The sequence below is a fragment of the Pituophis catenifer genome, unplaced genomic scaffold (assembly GCF_029215685.1).
Source record: "Pituophis catenifer annectens isolate HBS135680 unplaced genomic scaffold, rPitCat1.0.hap2 SCAF_3, whole genome shotgun sequence".
Lineage (NCBI taxonomy): Eukaryota > Metazoa > Chordata > Lepidosauria > Squamata > Colubridae > Pituophis > Pituophis catenifer.
This window is the reverse complement of record NW_027256883.1, coordinates 112,328,278-112,350,746: the sequence shown is the minus strand read 5'-3', so window position 1 is coordinate 112,350,746 and position 22,469 is coordinate 112,328,278. Positions and strand designations below refer to the sequence as shown.

General features: G+C 41.0%; 1 protein-coding gene across 1 annotated transcript; it reads left to right on the top strand.

The window, feature by feature from the left end:
- Positions 1–9,609: 9,609 nt before the first annotated feature.
- TOR3A (torsin family 3 member A) lies at positions 9,610–19,995 on the top strand. Its single transcript, XM_070939251.1, has 6 exons — positions 9,610–9,940; positions 11,213–11,314; positions 12,402–12,667; positions 14,691–14,866; positions 17,016–17,140; positions 19,634–19,995. Exons 1-6 carry the CDS (start codon positions 9,658–9,660, stop codon positions 19,858–19,860), a joined length of 1,179 nt encoding a protein of 392 aa, XP_070795352.1. The 5' UTR covers positions 9,610–9,657; the 3' UTR covers positions 19,861–19,995.
- Positions 19,996–22,469: the final 2,474 nt, after the last annotated feature.

Here is a 22,469-nt window from a genome sequence, read left to right as displayed (position 1 = left end):
GGTGATTGTTGGAAAAAGAAGAGGAGGAAGGACTATTATATATATTTGCCACCTTGAATTACTTATAATGGTGGGATAAAAATCTAATACATAAAATAATAATCTCCATCTAGCAAACAAAAGGCAGGCATTTATGCTTTTCTTTCAAGTTGTTAACTTCATGTGAACAGAAATTATTAAAAATATGATTTTGTATTGCAAAGACCATGGCTTATATAGGTTTCAAAGTAGTTCAGATTTGTTATACTTGTTTTGCCAAGGGCACTGAAAAAGAGTAATACATCCAGTATTACAGTAATAAACTTTCATACATCAGATGTGTTTCAGATTTCCCAAACAATATGGTAATTTGGGCTAATGTACGACGGACAGTAGTATCCACTTTCATCCAGGTATTTAGGAAAATGCAGCACAGGTAGATGTAGGCATGGCCAAACTGATCATAGCAATAATGCAGGAAGGAAGGGATGAAAGTGTTGGAATGGTCCAGGATGACTGCTTGACAGTGAGGGAAGAAAAAAATGGAAAAGTTCTGGAGAGAAAGTGGTTAAAAAAATAGGCTATTGCTTCCCTTCTTCTGATGTGCTGTGGCTCCATTTTGTTCATTTAGTATCAAACAAAAGATTAAGAATCCCACTCGGATGAGTGAAACCATCCACAGAACAATATCTGCTTTCACAGCATCAGCTATGTGGAAAAAACTACTGTGTTAATCTTCAGCCTTCAATTCTACAATTGGTAAGAGAATAACATAAGCTGCTGTTCAATAAAATAAACACATCCTAAAGAATATATTTAGAAAAATAAAGTCCATAGGAGATTAAAGTTAATCCAAATGAATTGGAGGACAAACAGATTGCTAAGAGATAAAATTCAGTGTACAAAGCATTACCTCAGTTTCCTTGTAATGGAATGATGGCAATACAAGTAAATCATCAAATATTATTGTTTGACGTATGCATCACAAACGTTCTTTAAAACAAACAGGATCTATGTATACATTACAATTTTTATCAAATATTAGCCATGAGATTAGATACTTTCTCATGATATTATTTTAAATATGAATATAAATGCATAATAACTAGCTGACAGAAGAGAAAGATATGCTTTATAGGACTGAAGACTATTTATGGTATCACAAAAAGTGCAAATAGATACAGATGCATAAAATAATCAGAATTATATGGTATCTGTGGATGCCAATGTGTCCAATATCTCCCCTAATGCCCACTAGTTTCTGTGCCTCATATAGTTTGGAATATATTTAAGGTATTTCATTTAAAGGAATAAATACATGGGAATACAGTGTGGTCCAATGCAAAGCACAAGTCGAGATCATAAGTCACTTGTTCAGCAAGGCTTCTGGCTTCCCTGCAAATTCCTAACTTATTCTTTGAAATTAAAATGTAGATAGTTTCAACCCAGTATTTCATTTAGAACTTTTTCCATCTGCCTTACCAAGACCAGCAAAAGTAACAGAAAGTCTCCTGAGTAGTTGAAAGGTATGATGGAGGCATAATCTCACTCATTTGCATTCTGATAATTGAGAGGTTGTGACAGGCCATGGCCATATGAAGTCACTTGGTGAGCGTGTTTTTAACAAGAATCTGAAATTCAAATTGAATTGTGAAAGCCTATGACCCTAACAAAATTACAATTACAAGTGATCAATTTGATGGGCAAACTTCAGTGGCTGAATGAAGTATTCCCATTTTCTCTGCACAATGGGAAGATATGTTAATATTAGTATCAAGAACTTCAATAGTTTTTTTCATTGCATCTTGTTTAACAAAGAATGTTGTGGGCTTACTGGAATCCTTTGTTTATATAGCACAAACTTGAGATAATCATTAAGTTTTAGAGATGCAGTGAGATTAAAGCATCTGTTTATATAGTTCTATTGTTCTATCCTTACATTTTGGAAGACTGTTATTACAGGTTATTAACTGAACTGTGAGACAAATTGAATACTTTTAGATAGCACTTTTTTAAAATTATGTTTCCATAGAATGGAAATTTACATTTGTATAAAGGAAGAGGATTATCTGTGCCCAATTTCCAGCTAAAAGACCTATTCTTTATTGCTGGAAGGGAATAGCCCTAAGGACTCAATGATCTGAAAGTTGATGCTAATGGCAATTTATAAACAAATACTATAAACCCACTGATAGAGATCAGTTTTGTATAGCTATGTTTCATAGAAATGCTCATGTGGAACATGCATGTATTTATCAGATTATGAAACCATTGCAATCATTAATCATTGATACCATACCAACTGATGGATAACCTCTTCCAGTGGCTCTGTAGTTATCTCCCCAGGATTGCTTAAACAATTTTCTTAAAAAAGAAAGAATGGGGACAGGGAAATACTTATCTAATATAGCTGAATTAAAGGAGTGAAAGTACATAGACACACACAGAGAAACACAAATATACCCACCTATGAAGAATGTTATGTTGGCAGTATTTTTAAAAAATATTTTTCATAATATTGTTCACTTCCTTCTTTCTTTTGTATTCAGTTATAATAGGCAAAAAATCCTTAAATGATAACAATGGTTCATTAGTCTGAGAGATACAACACTCAAGCCTTTTCATATTACACAAATGCCACTAAGACAAAAATGAAGAAAAAAAGTATCTATCTAATGAAGACAGTCTTCTGATATCACTCAAATGTTTGCTCGTCAGAAATGCAGGAACTAGAAAGGGGGAAATTATTAATTTAAATTTACAAAGATGTAAAACTTTAATAAAAACATAGATTTATATACTTCTAGCCCAATGTGGGGCCACATTGATGGCAGGGTTATTTCTGTCCAAGTCATTCTTTGTGCATATTGGTCCCAGGGCCAACTGTTGTTTGAATAGTGCCACATTCGCAGTAAATATCTTTAGAAACCCTCATTTTTCATATGGTTTTTAATTCTAGCCAAACCAGTGTGTGATCTATTTAAACATCTCCAAACTCTCCACTCCTCTGAACCTCCAGGCAACTCCTCAAGCAGTTCTATCCAATTATGAAGATATTTAATTTAAAGTTTCCATCTTTTTAATCATTCTCTTTGAGGTGTTCTTGCAGACAATTTGAAATCTTCTTGCAGACATTTCTTTGCTAGTAAAAATGTCTCCAGAGTTTTTCCAGACATATTATTTTCACATAAGCAAAAGTCTTGCTCCTTTTCAGAACACTTGAACGAGCTGATGACTGGGAATATTTATTGCCCACCTCAATTTGAATTTCAAAAAACTACCATTAATATCATCCCTATGATCTAATTCATTATGAAAGACCAAATAGCGAACATGTGTTTCCTTTTCTAGGTGTTTAGATTCAAATGATACGGTCCAGCAAAATGCATGCTGTAATAGTCATAAATTCATGATCCATAGATGAAGAAAAGTGTATCATTTGAATTGGAAGACATCACAATGAGGCTGATTGTTTCAATTACCTATTACCTGTTTTTAATCATCAGAGCTGCAAGTTAAAGAAATTAAAAAATACTATTTTTATTTTAATAAAAAATTATTCTGAAGCAAGAACTGACTCTTGATATTGTTAACTGATGTAATTCATTTTTTGGAGGTCTTGTAACTGTACCCATGGTTAGCAACCTAGATAAAAATATATCCAATGGCATTTGGTTTTACACATCAGGCCCCTAATGTCACTGTTTCATAAATAAAAGAACCCCTGCACCCACAAAGTCTCTCCAAATTTTAGGTGTAGGTCTACCATTGCTGAACATAAACCTGCGGTGGAAATTAACATATTGAGGTACATCCAGATTTATACCACATGCTGTCATGATTATGTCACATTCCAATATTCATACATTTTTTCTCAGAGTTAGGTCCTGATCTGACACAGTCTCGGGACCAGGAAAATAAACAGAACTCATATGGACCAAATCAAAACAGATTTGGGGAGGTTAAAGGAGATGGGCTGCTGGAACTGGACTACAAAAATCTGATCCACCAGATACAGAAATTCTAATGCTTTGCTACTGTTTGATGACCGTCTGCACTTTATCAGCCGGCATCTAATATCCTTTCCAGGAAGACCCTCAAGATCTGCAGAAACACAAGTCACTTTAGAAACTACTTCAAAGAAAAGAATCCTACTCGGTTCCCAGCATGTAGCAAGAGCAGAAAGGGAAAAAAAGCCTTCTTGCCCAGATAGGTCATTTTCTGACGCTTTGCACTTCTCAGGAAAGGAGAACTTCCTATATTGTCCCGCCCTCATTCCATCCCCCCCACAATCAAATTTAAAACCAAACCAAACAACAGTAGGTTTAGGTTTAGGTTTATTTGGATTTATATACCGCCCTTCTCCCGAAGGACTCAGGCGGTGAACAGCCAAAGATAAAACACATACAATATAAAATGTAAAAACAATTTAAAACATATTAAACAAATTTGGCCCATACTAATTAAAACACCCCTTTTTTAAAAAGCAAATTAAAATTAAAATTAAGCAATTAAAAAGAGTTAGGCCAGCCCACCTTGTTGGAATAAAAAAGTCTTGAGGGCACGGCGGAAAATGCATAAATCTGGGGTCCTCCATATCTCCGGGGGGAGCTCGCTCCAAAGGGCAGGTGCCCCCACAGAGAAGGTTCTCCCCCTGGGAGCCGCCAGTCGACACTGACCGATGGCACCCTGAGGAGCTCCTCTCTGTGGGAGCGTACTGGCCGGTGAGAGGCTACCGGTGGCAGAAGGCGGTCTCGTAGGTACCCAGGTCCTAAGCCATGGAGCGCTCTAAAGGTGATAACCAATATCTTGAAGCGCACCTGGAAGACCACCAGGAGCCAGTGCAGCTCGCGCAGGAGAGGTGTTACATGGGAGTGCCGTGTCGCTCCCATAACCACCCGCGCGGCTGCATTCTGAACCAGTTGGAGCCTCCGGGTGCTCCTCAAGAGGAGCCCCATGTAGAGAGCATTACAGTAATCCAGGCGGGAAGTGACGAGGGCATGAGTGACCGTGCATAAGGAGTCCCAATCCAGAAAGGGACGCAACTGGCGAATCAGGCGAACCTGATAGAAAATCCTTCTGGCCACAGCCATCAGATGTTCTTCTAAAGACAGCCGTGTATCCAGGAGGACACCCAAGTGGCGAGCCCTCTCTGTGGGGGCCTACGATTTGCCCCCAATAGTCAGTGATGGCACCAACTGGCTATATCGGGACGCCGGAAACCACAGCCACTCGGTCTTGGACAGGTTGAGCCTGAGTCTGTTTCTCCCCATCCAGATCCGCACGGCCTCCAGGCACCGGGACATCACTTCAAGGGCATCATTGGGGTGGCCCGGGGTGGAGATGTACAGCTGAGTGTCATCAGCGTACTGGTGGTACTTCACCCCGAAACCACGGATGATCTCACCCAGTGGCTTCACATAAATGTTGAACAGAAGGGGCGAGAGGATCGACCATTGTGGCACCCCGTACACAAGGCACCTCGGGGTCAACCTCTGTCCCCCTGCCAACACAGACTGCGACCGGTCAGAGAGAAAGGAGGAGAACCACCGCAACACAGTGCCCCCCACCCCCAACTCTTCCAACCGGCGCAGCATGATACCATGGTCGATGGTACCAAAAGCCGCTGAGAGGTCTAATAGGACCAGGACAGAGCAATAACCGCTGTCCCGATCCCTCCAGAGATCATCAACCAATGTGACCAATGCCGTTTCTGTGCTGTACCCAGGTCTGAAGCCCGACTGGAATGGATCTAGATAAACGGTTTCATCCAGGTACTGGGGAAGCTGTCGCACCACCACACTCTCAACAACCTTCGCCACAAAGAAAAGGTTGGAGTACTAACACTGCCAGGTCCAGGAAAGGCTTCTTAAGGAGAGGCCTCACCACTGCCTCTTTCAAGGTGGCGGGAAAGTCACCCTTACTCAATGAAGCATTAATAATCCCCTGGAGCCAGCCTCGTGTAACCTCCCGAGAAGCCAGCACCAACCAGGAGGGACACGGGTCCAATAAACATGTGGCCGTGCTAAGTCTACCCAGAATCCTGTCTATGTCTCTGGGAGTCACAGGGTCAAACTCCTCCCATATAACATTCTCAAGACCTGCCTCCATCACCCCTCCCAAATCTACCCAGTCAGTGTCCAAGTCTTCCCGAATTTGAGCGATTTTGTCATACGGATACTGCACAAAGTCCTCGGCCCTACCCTCCAAGGGGTCCTCCCGCGCTCCCAGATGGAACAGGGAGTGGGTCACCCTAAACAGGGTGGCCGGGTGGTTATCTGATGATGCAATAAGAGCGGAAAAATGGTTAAATTTTGCTGCTTTTATCGCCACTAGGTAGGTCTTAATATGAGACCTCACCAGTGTTCGATCGGATTCGGAAAGGCTGGCTCTCCAACCGCTCTCCAGGCGTCTTTTCCAGCGCTTCATCTCCCTCAGCTCCTTGGTAAACCAGGGAGCCAAGTGGGATTGGCGCCAGGTCAGAGGCCGCAAAGGCACGACCCAATCCAAAGCTCCAGCGGCCACCCTATCCCAGGCGGCCACCAGGTCTTCAGTCGAGTCGTGAGCCAGAGCCTCAGGGAATGGCCCAAGCTCCGTCTGGAACCTATCCGGATCCATTAGGCGCCTGAGGCAGAACCACCTCATCGGTTCCGCCTCCCTGCAGCAGGGTGTAGTGGTTCGAAGGTCAAAGCGAAGGAGTGATCTGACCATGACAAGGGCTCAATTACTATATCCCCTATATCGAGATCACTCAGCCACTGACCAGAGACAAAAACCAAGTCCAGAGTGTTTCCCCCCGTGTGAGTAGGGCCATGAACTAACAGGTCCATAGCCGTCATGGAAGCCATTAACTCCCGAGCTGTCTCAGACGTTTCACCGATGGATGGCAGGTTAAAATCCCCCATGACCATAAGCCTGGGGGTGTCAACCGCCACCCTGGCTGTAATGTTGAGCAGTTCGGGCAGGGCCACCGGCACATGGCAGGGAGCCAGGTACGTAATCAGCAAGCCCATCTATACCCATGACCCCACTTCACAAGGAGGGACTCACATCCGGCAATTTGAGGAACAGTGGCTTCCCTCGGACCAAGACCTTCTTTTATAACAACCGCCACCCCCCTCGCCCCTACCCTGTGACCTCGGCTGATGAAATGCACGGAAACCAGGTGGGCACATTTCAACGAGGGAGACCCCCCCTCCTGGCCCAACCAGGTCTCTGTGATATCCGCCAGATCCACTCCCCCCTCCTGAACAAGATCACAAATGAGGGGGGCTTTATTTACCACGGACCTAGCGTTGCATAACATCAGCCGAAGCCCGGGCCCTGAGGATCTGTGCAACCTGGGGAATGAGAAGAGCATTGGGGGCTGTAGCACGCCACCACTAGAAGACAGTAAGCGTGCACTCCAACAAGATCTGGCCCCCCTACTCCCACCATATCTGCCCCTCCCACCCACAGTACTGATGGAATGGCCCTCATCAGTACAAACTCTAACCCCCTCCTTGACCCCGAGCCCCGCACCTCCCATGCCACGACCCCCAGCCGGACCAGGCCCCACCCTCAGTGGGTTATCCCCCAAACCCACAACCCTAGTTCCAATCCAACCCTCCCCCCCCGGAACCCCTTAAAAATTGAGCTAAAAATTTAGATTAAAAACCCCTCAACCTCCTCTTCACCGCATGCCACCTCTCGAGGTTCCAAAACCCGTCATCAAGGTAGGCCTTCGATAGTGTGGAGGGCCAGGCCTATGAGAGGAGGGAGTCTCACAGCACAAGGAGCTTGGCCGCTGAATACATTCAATAGCCAGGGGTGGTGATAACATAACATATGGCCATAGGGTCAATGATGGTAATCCGAAATCAGAGAAAGGTCCCAGAGAGAAGTGCAGAAACTTCAGGTGTAGGTTAACTGGACTCCACTGTCCTCTCACAGCAATGGGAGGAGTCTCATACCGTTTTACCACAGCCGGAGAAAAATAACCAAAACCACCCTCTCACAGTGGCTGGCCAGGACTGGAAATGGCAATGGATATAGATGATCCGTCCTGTCCGATAGTAAAACAGCAGCAGAGGTCCGACTCCCTTAGTACATGCGTCCATAAGCAACAATTCTCTTTACAGCAAAGAGACACATGCTGGAATATAAAGCTGAGTACAGCTCAGAATATGGTGATATTAGGAGAGAATAAGATGGATAAGATGGATACTAAGGAGATATCCCAAAGCGGATGGAATTAGTTTTGATGTTAAAGGGCCATAATGAGGCCAAAAAAACCAGGCCAGAGGGGGAGGGAGGACGGAAAGCAGCATAAGGGCGACAAAATTGCCATTCCTCAGCGGCCTCCCCACCTCTCTCCCAAACTCCCTCAGATCTTCCAGGTCCCAGAGTTCAGTTTCTCGTCTCTCCCAGGTCTCAGTGGGGTTTTTTCAGTCAGTACGAGGGCTGGCCCCCTAAGATTGGGCCAAGCACCCTATGACAGCCAAACAATTCCAATACAATCCCATGGTAAATGTGTGTGCTGAATAAAGAGTATTAGCCGTCAGGAAGGAAGGAAGACAAGCAAGGTGTTGGAAGAAAAATCCAGGTCCAATTCCAAGCAGGGAATAATATGAAGGCTGCTTAAGAAAGAAAGGTCAATTTACTGATGAGCAGAATCAACACACACAGCGTGCAGTTCTAGGACAGCTGACATAATGGAGTTGAGAGTGCGTGGGTTTTTATACCTTCTTGATTCCTATGGGGTCATGTATGGGTCATGAATGGCTGTATAGGCAGAAGGGGAAATGCAAATCCTAGGTGTTTGTCTGAGCTAATCTTGTCAATTTTTGGATTGCCTAATTGTGACGCTTATCTGGAGTTTCTGTCTGACCCAGTCTTTCTGAATGGATTACCGAATCTGCATTTCTAAAAGCTGCCCTCCTCAATTTCTGTTTTGGGCAGGGCTGATTTCTGCCTCCCTTAAGATTTTTCCACATTTCTCCCTTAGGGGAAATATTCTATCCTGCCTTTTTAATATTCCTCAAAATATTTCATTCTCTAGGAAGGTGTTTTCTGACTTTCTACAAGGGCAACCGGATCCCTGGCTAGGCGCACATCGCAGTGTTACCAGAACGGAATCTCGTGTATCCAAATGACCTACTTAAGCCTCCCCATCCCCTTCACTTCAGCGGAGAACATGCACAGGGGCAGTTATTTTGTTGCGATCATCCAAAACGAGAAAACATGCAAGTGATAAGAGCCGGCGATCCCAGCATAGTCTATCTTCTACTCACGGAAAACACCAGACAGAACTATTGCAATTGCCCCCGATGGCCCTTTTTCCCCGTGCCAGGATAGGGCAGGTCAACGAGGCCCTTCCGACTAGACGAAATAAACGAGCACGGACAAGAAGGCCCCAGCCCAACTCTCTTATTTATTCTTTCTCAATTATTCCGAAGGAAGAGAAGCCAAAATACACGAACTGCATTCCAAAAGCCAGGGGACCTTTCTCTCCAAACAAGACTTGCGAAAGGCTTTTTTATCGGACCTTCAGCCTCTGGGCAAAGGAGGAAATAGTCCCGATCGAAAGGGAAATGAGATCAGTTCCCAACCCATTGCAGAACTGGGCTTGGTTTCGGCTGCCCGGCGATATAGACAGTCCGGTGCCGTAGCTCGGGCTTCCTCCTTCCGCAGACAGCCATGGGGTGCCGGACTGGGCTGCTATATGTCTGCTTAGCGTTGCAGTTGATGGGGGCACAAGCGAGTAAGGACCGCGGGGAAGAGGCTGAAAGTGCGGATTTCCTGAGCCACCGGCAGTACGAGCATTTGGAGAAGCAGCTCGGGGCCGTGCAGGACGTTTCCCGCCGGTACTGGCACTTGCTGGCCTGCCAGGTGTGGCAGGAAGGCTGCGAGGAAGAGGAGGAAGGGAGGACGCAGCGCAAGGAAGAGAAGGAAGGCAGCAGAGGCATCCTGGGACAGCACGGTAGGGTCTCCGCGGGGTTTTCCCCCTGGCGCTTGCTGCCTCTCTCCTTGGCGAATGGCCGCCGGCTGCACACTTGCAGCCTCCAACTCCCAGAATTCTTACCGTGGTCTCCAAGGAAGAGAGGACGCGGAAGTGCTGCTCTTTAATGCAGACTTTTAGCACCATTTCTAAGTCTATGCTGAACGTGCTATTACAGCTCAAGCGGGCATAGAAATAATTACGTTTTACATTAATATTTTAAAGCTTGGGGATTCAGTCGGATATCGCTCCCTTCCTCTAAGAAATGACCAAATAAATTGATTAAAGGCTAAAGTAAAAATGCTCCCTGAACTACCACAAGATTTTACTAACACCGTTCGTAGGTTTAATAAACTATTTTTATGCCGGTTTATCTAGGGATTTTGATAAAATCCCTAGATAAACGTGGGCGGTGAAAAAAATCCTCAAGAGTTTCAGGGGAAATGGATTTTTTAGTCTCCTAATAGGGAGCTAATTCTCTCATAAACAAAGGCATGACAATGAATGGGACATCAGGGGATAAAGACTTATCCAATTCCAATCTCATCTGAATTACAGTAGTGGGAACTTTCCATGTGTGGCCTCTTTATTTTCAGCAAAATATTATCCATCTAGATATTATCTATTCAGCAAAATATTATCCATCCATCCAGACTTAACCATTTCCTTCCTTCTTAGAACAGTGTTTCTCAACTTGGCAACTGTAATAGGCATGGATTTGAAGATGCTGGCCAGGGAATTCTGGGAGTTGAAGTCCCTGTCTCATAAAGGTGCCAAGATTGACAAACTTTTCTAGAACAAACGGATGTTCTTTGCTCATGTCTGGTCTACTTCTACAATTGCTTCATTATGGGTGAAAGAGCCAAAAAAGGGATCATAGGGAAAACACAGGCTTCGATTTCTTGTAACTTTGCATCTGATTACTGAAATCCCTGTGTTCTTTCAACTGGCTATCCCAGACTGGCTGGTTTAGTTTAGTGTTAAAAATAATAGTAAGCCCTGAAAAGTGGAATTGTAGAAGAAGAATAGTAGACAAAGCTGCAGCAAAAATGAAAAGAGAAAGTGTTGCCGTGCAGTATTGGTTACTTTGGGCAAGTGAATAGTTGTTCATCAGGCGCATTGAAAATATAAGAGCTAACAGCAAGATTTGTAAAACAGATTGAGAATGGGGAACAAGGTAGAAGTTTTTTCAAGCCAACTGCCTAGGAGCAATTCAAATATTTCTTTTCCCAATCTGGTGTTTTTACCTTTTAGATTGGAAGTTACCCATGGTGACTGAATTAGTCTCAACCTGGTACTGTGGTTTTGGCAGGTGCTGCCCAACAGGAGACTGCAGAGTGGTCAACAATATCACAGGTAAAGACTTTACTTTCTTCTTATTTTAATTCCTCCCCTCCTCCATGTTAAAAATACTGCATTACTGAAGGTCAGCATTTATGCTTCTGAAATTTAGAAATGTGATCTGGGAGTGCTACACAGCTTTATTTGGCTTAAAGGCTGATCAGCTTTGCTTTAAGCAGTGTGGATTTTGTGTATTTTTAAAAAATAAGTTATAGTATTCAATATTCTTTTCCTAACTGCATCTCTTTTAGTATAATACTATATCTTTCTGGAGGATGACAAAGCTATAAAACCAAAATCTTTCCCTTATAGTTCCAACACACTAAAGTTGCACTGTTCCTTTTTGATTTGACATGGAGACCAATTCTTGTCTTCTAATGATTGAAGCACTGAGATTGAATACATATTTGATCAAATTAATTGGAAAGAAATGGTGAACTGAAGGTGACTCTGCTAAAAGCAAATAGATTGGCTCTTCATAATTCCTCTCCAGACAAGGAGACAACTTGAGATCGCCCACAAGTGCTCTGTACAGTTTCTCCTCCAATTTCTCCTCCAATCTTCCTCTGGGAAATGAGGAAATAGCCATTTTGCTCAAACCATAATTTTCACCTTTAATAAAAACTGGGTGTGCATATTTCCTTCTCTAATCACTTTCAGAAATATTTTTTGTTGACTGTTTTCAGTCTCAATTAATTCTTAGGTTTTGTCATGTTTTCCAAGTTACTGGCTGAAGCAAAGGATCAGAGATAAGAGATAAGAATTTACATAGAGAATATGTACTATCAAATGCAGTTATCAGAAATCTTTTCTGAAGGACTATTAGAGATTTCACACCCACATTAAGCATATCTTGTACAGCTACAAGAACTACTAGTTTACATAAAGAAAGAAAGAACAGTGAGGTGTTTTGACAAGTGGATTTTGGAGCCAAGGCTATAATTTGTTGTTTCAGTGTGCTTTTATGCAATCCTTATATTTGACAGTTCGAGCTCAAGAGAATTCTAACTTGATCTTGTGAATCCTGATTTCTAGCAATGTAAGGCTTCTGCAGTTTCCAACATGCCATGCAAGAGATTCATCCTCTTTTTTCCCCCCACAGGCTTGGAACTGGTTCTGAGCAAACGACTCCATGGCCAGCATTTGGCCAAAAAAATTGTCCTGAAAGCCATTCAAGGTTTCTTGGAAACACCACAGCCAGAGAAAGCACTAACTCTTTCTTTTCATGGCTGGTCTGGTACTGGCAAGAACTTTGTAGCTCGTTTAATGGCAGAACATCTTTATCGAGATGGCCTAAAAAGTGACTGTGTTAAAATTTTCATCTCAGTACTTCATTTCCCTCATCTCAATTACATGGACCTTTACAAGGTGAGAGGATATTTGTATATTGTGTGTCTCTCTGGGTGTGTGTTAAGTATAGTGCAATTTTAGGGAGGGGGTGTTATTTAGAAGTCAGGCATGCAGAAGGTTCATGGATCAATTCTTTTATCTTGGGAAATGTACAAAATAAGGAACTTCAGAATTCCTGGATGTTTACGGAACACAACATTAGTGAAATTTGTACATGTTACAGCACATATCCGCACAAGTTGCCTTGATTGTCATTCCATGGGTTATTATACACTACTGGTTTTAAAAAGCCCTAGATTGCCTAATTAACTTGAAAGTTAGCTATGTTCATATGAATCTTCCTATATCCAAAGATCTGCTTGGGTTAATCCTGCTGCGGTTTCTCTCTCTAGCAAAGGACATAATGTCAATGGCCTGTCCTTAGGGATCCAAACAAAATAGTGTAGCTTGAGAAGACTAGATCAAAGCACATGAGTTATTTGGCTCAAGATACAAATAGTAAGGACAATATCATTGATTTAAGGATGCTCAAAGGCAGGTCAAAGTTTAAAAGTCTGGGTGAGTAGGCTGAATCATGGGCCCCTATTAATATGAATAACATCCAGAGTTAGGTGGCATAAAATTTTATTAATTATGATTGGCTGCGTAGTTGGCCAGATCTTTAGAGTGAATTTGGCATTTTTGTCCATTTCTTGAGTTCTAACCAAGGATCTGGGATAGAAAGATAGTGTTTAATAATATTAATAATATTGTTCCTGCTCTTAGCCATTGCCAGATCTTGCTGTTATCTGCTTAGTCTGCTAGTTTTTTGTTTACTGGTTTTGTAATCCTTTGCCATGCCATGTTTCTTTTCTTTTCTTCAGTTAGTCTTCTTGAGGGTCAGTTCAGTTTCTCTGATATTTAGTAAGCCTTTATAGCGTGCTATGAATGATTGTAAATGACTATGACTTTATGGCAGAGGTCTCCAACCCCTGGGCTGAGGCCTGCCTTGAGCCATTCAGAATCAGGCTGCGGAAGTGGTGGGTGAGCGCATGCACATGGTGTGCACACAGGCTCCATTTGCACAAGTGATGGGTGCGTGTGCCCACCACTCACACAAATGGAGTTGTGCATGTGCCTGCTTCTTGCATGGAACCATCCCCACTGCCACCCACCCCCGCTGGTCCGCAAAGCTGAAAAGTTGAGGAACTCTGCTTTATGGCATCTTCACTTTCCTCAAATACTCTGCCAATGTTTATCCAAGGAGCTAAGCATTTCAAACTAAAAAAAAGAAAAGTCCAGTTGCCATAACTGGACTTCTGCTTCCAGACAACTCTATCAGGATGACTGAGAATCTTAATTGACAGTTTAAAAGTTGTTTGTAAGCCAATAACTGGATTGTAGTTGCCAGGGGTTGCCCTTTTGTTGGATCTTTTATTATCAGGTAAGTTTTGCCAGAAGTTAGCCATTCTTCAATTTCACTTCCTTGTGGTATACTGTTAAACTGCTTGGCCACGAGTGAACACAGACCAATCATATATTTCAACCAAAAGCTATGCAATTCATCTTCATCTGGTCCTGAACAATTCTTGATCTTCCTTACCCTTTTCTCTACTATTTCTGCTGTTATTACAAATTCTTTCATTTCAATCTTTTTTTATAAAAATTCATACCCACCTCCTTTAGCCAGGCTGCATTCTTACTGTACTTCTTTGGGTTCTGCTCCAAGAAATGTGCTTTGTCAGGCAATCATAAAAGCCTTTTTGGTGGGAATCACAGACCTTTAGATCACTCTCCCTTGGAAAATATTTCTGGTTCCCTCACTAATAGCATATAAACAAAGATTTTTAAATGAAAAAAACTTTTGGATTTTGTTGATAATTTCATATTGACTTCATTTTTCTTGATGTTTTACAGATTGCTTTTAAAGGTTATTAAGGCTGTGTAATAAGCATCCATTCTAAAAGAGGGGATATAAAGCCATACATAAATCTCTGGCTACATCAATTTTATTTATGCCATTTTAATCATTTTTTCATGCCTATTTTCCCTGTTCACTCAGGTCGAGCTAACAAAACAAATCACTGAGACAGTTGAACTCTGTGAACAATCCTTATTCATCTTTGATGAAGCAGAGAAGCTGCACCCTGATCTCCTCAATGCCCTCGAACCATATGTGGGTCACCATGGCAATGCTGACAAGGTTGATTATCGGCGGTCCATCTTCTTATTCTTGAGGTAAATTTTGTTTTGAGTATAAGAAACAAATCCTAAGTCATATTTTCTGGGGTCTTTTCAGAATATTAAAAGTCTGAGCTTTTAATATTGAGGAGTAATAATCCAGGGTAAAAAAAAATGAGGTAGAAAAATCTAGAAACATATTAATACTTCCACAAGTTTATTTCTGAAACTTTCTTGCCACTTCCATTAGCAGATCCTGAGTTGCACTTTCTTTTGGCCTAGCCTAAAAGCTGAACTTTGCAAAAGCAGTAAGATTTATTTCTGTCCTTTTACAAATTCTGTATAGTACAAGTACAGAAACATACAGGACTCTCTGACTCTATTATCTACAATGTTGCTGATATTCAAGGATACACTTTAGAGAGGAAAGGCTCGTGTTCTTAAGAATACCTCTGTCTCTAATCAACTCACTAATGATACAATAAATAACATTTACTATAAAATATTCATGGGGTCCTGACACTAGGAATGAAAGTCAGGAAAAAAGTTGTATCACTCTCAAAATTGCTTCTTTGCAATTCGACTTGAATATATTGATTTAAATCTAATTGGTAGGTGGTGAGTCCTAGCTGAATTTATTGGGGCTAAGCAGAGTCAGTCATGTTTAAGACCGTGCTTGGAAAGCTACCAGGACTGTAGGTCGGATTAAGAAAACAAAAAACCTCCCAGGAAAAAGCATGAGCAGGAGTTAGCAAACTTACTTCCATACTACAGTGAAGAAAACTGCATGACTATGTTCAGGTAGTCAACAGAAGTTTTATTAACCAAAAGACCATATTTATCTTTGCCTAACATCTAAGAAGAAGCTTTGAACCTTAAATTAAAATCTCGTCTACCTTTATTAAAAACTGGCCTGCTGATAATGATAATCGAGTTTGAAAAGCAAATGCAGTGGTACCTCGGTACTCATTGTTAATTGGTTCCAGGAAGCGCAATGAGTACCAAAAATGATGAGTACCAGATCTTTTCTATAAGGAATAATGCAGTGAGTCACAAGGCATCCAGCGTTGACAAATTCTAGCTTGTGTGTTGAGTACGTGATGAGTACCGGGACAAAATTTTCACATCAAAATGCCTTGAGTACCAAATTTGATGAGTTTCAAAGCAGTTGAGTACCATTGTAAGTCAGTACAGATACCACTGTATCTGCCACTTTTTGCTACCTATATTTCTTTGCACTGGATCTTTGAAACTAGTAAGATTTGTGCCAATTTCTTTTTTCTGATTTATTGAGACCTAAAGGCCACTGCTTTTTCCTAAGAGGTTGGAGATTTACCAAAGTGAACCAAATCCCTCATTGAAAATCCTCTTTAGAGGGAAGATAGCAAACATGAATGCTATTAATGCACTAGGTGTCTTTGAACAAGCATTTTTTTTCTCAGTCTACCTATATTCCACAATAATAATAATCCCCCAAAAGAGTGAGAGAAAAAAGAAATGGGTAAAGAAATCATGCTCCACGTTTTTATCTCATTCCAGAAAACAGGAGGTTAAAATGCACATATGATTGCAGATTGCCTGTCCTTACATTCTACCGCAAGCCATTCTGGGTAATTCAAGTGAATTCAAACTGATTTAATGTGTCAGTAGAAATGAGAAACTTTCACCCTCAGGACTTTATTGTATAATGACTAACAACCTTGCCCTGTGATACTATTGTGAATATAGGACAAGATTTATATATATAGTTATATATAAAGTTTATATATAAAGGTTATATTTTGCTGCAACTGCTAAATTCTGTCGGTCAATGAAACATAGGTAGTCCTTGACTTATGACCACAATTGAGCCCAACATTTCCATTGCTGAGCAAGACAGTTAAGTCAGTATTGCAACTTTTTGCCACAATTCACTGCAGTTAAGTTAGTAACACAAACGTTAAGTGATTCTGGCTTCCTCGTTGACTTTGCTTGTCAGAAAATCGCTGAAGGTAATCACATGATCCCAAGACACTGCAACCATCATAAATACATGCCAATTGTCAAGTGTCCAAATTTTGATTTTGTGGGGATGCTGCAGTGGTTGTAAGTGTGAAAAATGGTCATAAGTCACCTTTTTTCCAGTATGTTATAACTTTGAATAATCACTAAATGAATGGTTATAAGTTGAGGACTACCTGTAATGTTTTTTTTTTTTTTTACCCAGTAACACTGGTGGAAACATCATAAATAAGGTGGCCCTGGATTTCTGGCAAGCTGGTAAAGCCAGGGAAGAGATCACCATGGAATATTTAGAACAATTCCTGCGGAGAGACCTGCTGGATTCCCCAGGTGAATTGCTGTTTGTTCCTAAAGCTTTACCGCCACTGCAGTTCTAACTCGGGTAGTAATGCATTGTCTTTTGCAAAGATATTGATTGAAAGCAAATGTAAAGTTATATTTGCCCATACACAAATAATATCAGTGCTTTTTTAAAAAGTATGTTAATTTTCACCATTCTAATAACTGCAGCAAGACTTTTGGTGGCGCAGTACTGGAAGAAGGAAGATCTACTATTCAAGAATGGACATTAAAAGTAGTAAATTTAGCAGAAATGGCAAAAATTTCGGCATATCTAAAGGACCACTCAAATGAGAAATATATGTTAGAATGGAAAAGATGGATTGATTATATTCAAGGCAAATATCGGACTAAAAAATTTCAAATAGCTCATGAATGATTAGAGAGATTTTATAAAGTACTTAAATTTAGTTTAGTAAAAGGGGAGTTAAAAGTTCAAGAGGGGGATAGAGGCTATAGATAATTAGCTTATGTTAGCTTATGATTGTCAAATGTTATACCCTGTATTTTGCTCTGGGAAGTGGAGGAATGGATAATAAGGTCACAAGCAATAATTGGAGGGATCTGTTAACACATACTGTGACAAGCCAGGTTTTATTTTTCTTCAAATGTATGCAGTTTCTCTTCTTGCCTGCTGATTAATAGGCACTCACAAAAGATACTAAGGCATGTTAGTCTAAAAGAAAATATTATAGCATCTTAATACCATGTTTCATGATATAAGCTTTTTTAAACTACCGTACTTTTCAGAGTATAAGATGCACTTTCCCCCCTCAAAAAAAGTGAGTGGAAATGTCTGTGCATCTTATACAGTGAATGTTGCCAAAGCCCCGCCCACCCGCCGGCCCCCACCCTTCGGCTTCTGCCTCCCAGCAATTTACCTCCTTGCAGCAAACAGCAAGGTCAGTTTCAGCACAGCCTGATTTAGCAGGAGCAGTTGATTGGCGGTTGGATCTGCATCCTGGAATATCACCTATCAGTTGTTGCAGGCTGTGGGGATCACTGCCGCCCATTGCCGCTGTCACCTGTTGCCACCTCCATGCACCCCGTTTTCAGCCTCTGCACATCCCATTTTCGGCCCATTCCAGGTGGCGGGGATAGGCGGTGGCGGCTATCCCCGCCGCCTGGAACAGGCTGAAAATGGGATGCATGGAGGCCGAAAGCGAGATATGCAGAGGCCGAAAATGGGGCACGCAAAGGCAGCGATAGGTGACAGAGCTGATGGGCGGTGCCGGCGCTGATGGACGGCAATGATCCCCGCAGCCTGGAACAGCTGATAGGAGCTATTCATTGGCGGTGCCTCTGCAAGCGAAAACGGAGCTTGCGAGGGCCATGTGCAACTCTCCCGAGCTCCATTTTCTCTGGCAGAGGATTGCAGGCCGTCACAGCCGAAAATGGAGCTCGGGAGCACTTTTTCGCTTGCAGAGTGCTCGAGCCACCACAGGCGCCTGACACAAGTGACATCGAGCTGGCCACGACCACCCTGGCTATGCCCACCCTGGCCCCCTGAGGTCAAACACAATCCTGATGCGGCCCTTAATGAAATCAAGTTTGACAGACACCCCTGTTCTAGATACTCCATTTCCATTTCCTTTCCTTTGTGTGTTTTACTCTGCAAGATAAGAGGTATAAAATAGAAAGAAAGAGGCAGAGTAAGCCTCTTCCCTAAATTCTACTATAGTGGCTCCAACCTTGGTTAGTCTACCAGAAAGTTTTCAGTTTGCCATTTATTCATATGGATTTTTACATTTAATATCTGTTTTTTTTATATTGCTGTTTTATCTCATTGTCGGATGCCACCCCAAAGTTGGTATTGGTGAGATGAGCGGCTATAAATAAATGATAGTGTTTTTTGTTTTATTATATAAAGCAGCTCTAAATCTACAACAAAGCCAATATAATCCTTTGTTGCCATTAACTTGCCTTCTCTTCCTCTTCATCAAATCGTTTTTTCCTGCTGTTTTTAAATTGCAAATGTATGGGAACAGACTTATTGTAGTGCTATGAGGTACCCTATCAGCAACCTGGTTTAAAATGCTGGCACAATGCTTAAGTTTCCTCATTCCACCCTCAAACAGTATGATCACATCACCCACACAATTTTTGACAAATCTACAAGGCTTAATGTGGCTCCTGAAAAGATCATTGTCTCCTTTGACATAATGTCCTTATTTACAACCATTCCTCCTTACTTAGCATACAAAGTAATAGAAAAAAAAACTAGAAAAGTACCAGACAGATCAGAACAGCGTAACCAGGACACAAATCATGAAACTACTCCAGTATTGCCAACAAGGAAAAAATAGCCTATCACTGTTGCTGGTATTATCTTAAAATAGGCCATGTGTATCAAAGATACTATTAAAAATAAACTATTTTGGCCTCCCCAGTAATGCCAAGTAATTAATTACTGTCTACCCTGGTCAATAACTAAAAAGCAGGAGTTACCAGATGAATTGTGCCTTTCTTTCTTTCTTTTTCCAGATGCCCACAATTTCCTTCATCAGGAAAACCTCATAGACTTTCTGGTACCTTTCTTGCCTTTGGAATATCACCATGTGAAGCTCTGTGCTCGGGATGCTTTTCTTGCTCGAGATCTACAGTTCACTGAAGAGATGCTAGATGAAGTTGCAAGGACGATATTTGCTCCCAAGGGGAAGGAATTATTTTCTGCTCAAGGTTGCAAATCAGTATCTCAGCGTATACACTAGTTTCTTCTTTGACAGGGGAAGGTGACGATGATTGCAATTGAGTTTGTTCTCTTTTATCTTATACAAGGGACACATATTTTATTTATTACACTAACTAGTGTAATATTACCTTCGTTCCCCATATTATTGGGGTTGCCCAGCTAAAAAAGGTAAGAAAACTCCATTATGGATATGGAATCTACATGAATAGTATTACTGAAATAGTAATATATCCAGAGTATTTTTCCAATACTGGTTACAAATGATGCTTTTGGATCACATATTGTTATCCATTACATTGAGTGGATTTTCAGATAGCCTGGGGAGAAGACCCCCATCTAGAAGATGTGAGATGGACTTAATTTTATTTCCAGGTCTTAGATAATTGACAATGATTTGAATCAAGCAACTTCCTATTCTGTATTCTTAGTGTGTGACTGGGTGAGGAGCTATCGTATTTTCTTACAATGCAATCTACCTTTTTTTCCACAATCCTTGTGTCGAACTAAGGTATGAAGGAAATATTTTGTCCCTTATTAGAGGCCTGTTGTCAATCTTTGTTTTATATATATTTAATATCAATCTTTTAAATATCATTTGATGTTGCTAAAATTGCACTTTTCAGAGTATACATATCAAAAGACAAAATATGTCCCATTCTTTTTATTATAACTTTTACAACAGGACATACAATATACTTCTAGTCCAGCACTGAAATTGAGCAATGAGGTTCCAGTTCTGTGATAAGCACTCCTTGCATAAGCCACTATTTGCTGGTATTGAACTTCTGTCAACCTTGTAGATTAAAATGTTGAGTGGAGTGTTGCTTTTGTGGGATACTGAAGTTTGGCATTTACAGCAGGACACTTGCTTTGTCAGAGTAAATATAACACAGATTTAGCTGCCAGATATACTCGGTTTGTAAGAGCTAAGTACAGTATGTACATAGACTGTACACACAATTTAAGTTTCAAAAATTACACAAACCTTGTGCAAAATTGAGCCATATGTGGAAGACCAAGTGTCTTTGGGGCAACGTAAGTGTCCCCAGAATCTGATTTTAGTACAATCCCAATTTAGAAGAAATGTTAGATTATAGATTTTAGGGCAAATGATAGAAATTGGGTTTCTTGTTCTCACATTTTAGAAATAATGCTTCACAATTGTAAAATAAAGGTAGATCTCACTTGGCAATTATCTCAAGATGATGAAGAAAAAGTAACTCTCAGACACATTTGCCATTAGAGTCAGTACATGTCTTGTGCCTGACCTTCCCATCACAACAACCCCCACTTAAACAAGTGATCTTTTCCTGAACTTTCTATCACAGTGTTTTTTTCCCCCAAAATGCTACCAGCAAGTTAAGAAGCCGAGATCTATTATTTTAATTAGCCAGTTGTCAGCTGCTGCCTGTAACTGACAAGTATTTAGTCACTTTCCCACATTTGGTTTTTGTCTCCTATACTGCTGGCGGCTCAAGGCCCCAAGTAAGCTAGGCAAACAGCTGGTGCTGGTGTGCTTCTTTACATGTGTATTTCTCATTGTGTAGCTGCTTACTCTCTTGTAATCCCTTTCTTTCCAATAAATGTAAATACAAACATTAATTCCCTTCTTGCTAATTATCCCAGCCTCACTTTTGGGTGAGCATTCCAAAAGGGAAAAGGGAACAACAATCATGGGCATAGTCAGAGTCATGTAGTGCTAAAATGACAATCCCAATTATATCTTTTAAACAAGATAGGGAATACTTTAAAATCTGCAGATAGGTAAACAGTTGTGCATTGTGTGTGCCAGGCAGTCATGTCCCATTTCTTCTACAGATTCTGTGAATGCAAGCACATAGACCTAAACCTCCATTTAATTTTCAGAGTGGCTTGTTATAAAAGCTGTGCAAAGCATTATGGCTAACCAAAAAGGTATTACACAAATTGTTGACATTTTGTTTGCTAGTCAAATGTCAGCAATGTTGTATTTACTCTCTAGGTTAGCTTGCTAAATGATATAACATTTGTAACCTGTGACTGGAGGTGAAGAAAGAGAAGATATACAGTGCAGAACAAAATGTGCCTTGTTATTCTAGAAATATGAACCTGTCTTGTGTTAGCAGCTTCAGCAGAGCCATTTCCATTTGTGTACAACATTTCAGCATCTGAATGGGTGCCGGTAAACTCTGTGGATGATTTCCAAAGAAAACCACTGAGAGTTCCTTGAATTCTGACTTGTAACAAATCATTTGTGACGGCTTTCACATGTTCAAGTCATCATACATGTAAGTGTGAAATGCCAAACCAGTTCCTTTTTTAATCTTGTAGATATGTAACTGCATGTTTTTCTTTGAATTTCATTATTCACTCAGTCACTATGCCCTAAAAGAAAGTAACATGTCCTGAAATTTAATTGCCAATAAAATATTGCAATTTTTATTTAAAACAAAATGCAAATTGGCAAAAATGTCTGGAACAGGCAGAGGCAATGCCTCTAAGGGCCTTACTTACATCAAGTTAACACTGTTTGCAGTTCACAGTCAGGAAATAGTGAAAATTTAAATTAGAAAAAAAAACCAAATATATTACAAACAACAACAAAAAACAAAATAACATTTGACAACACTAGTAGTGTGGGTTTTTCTG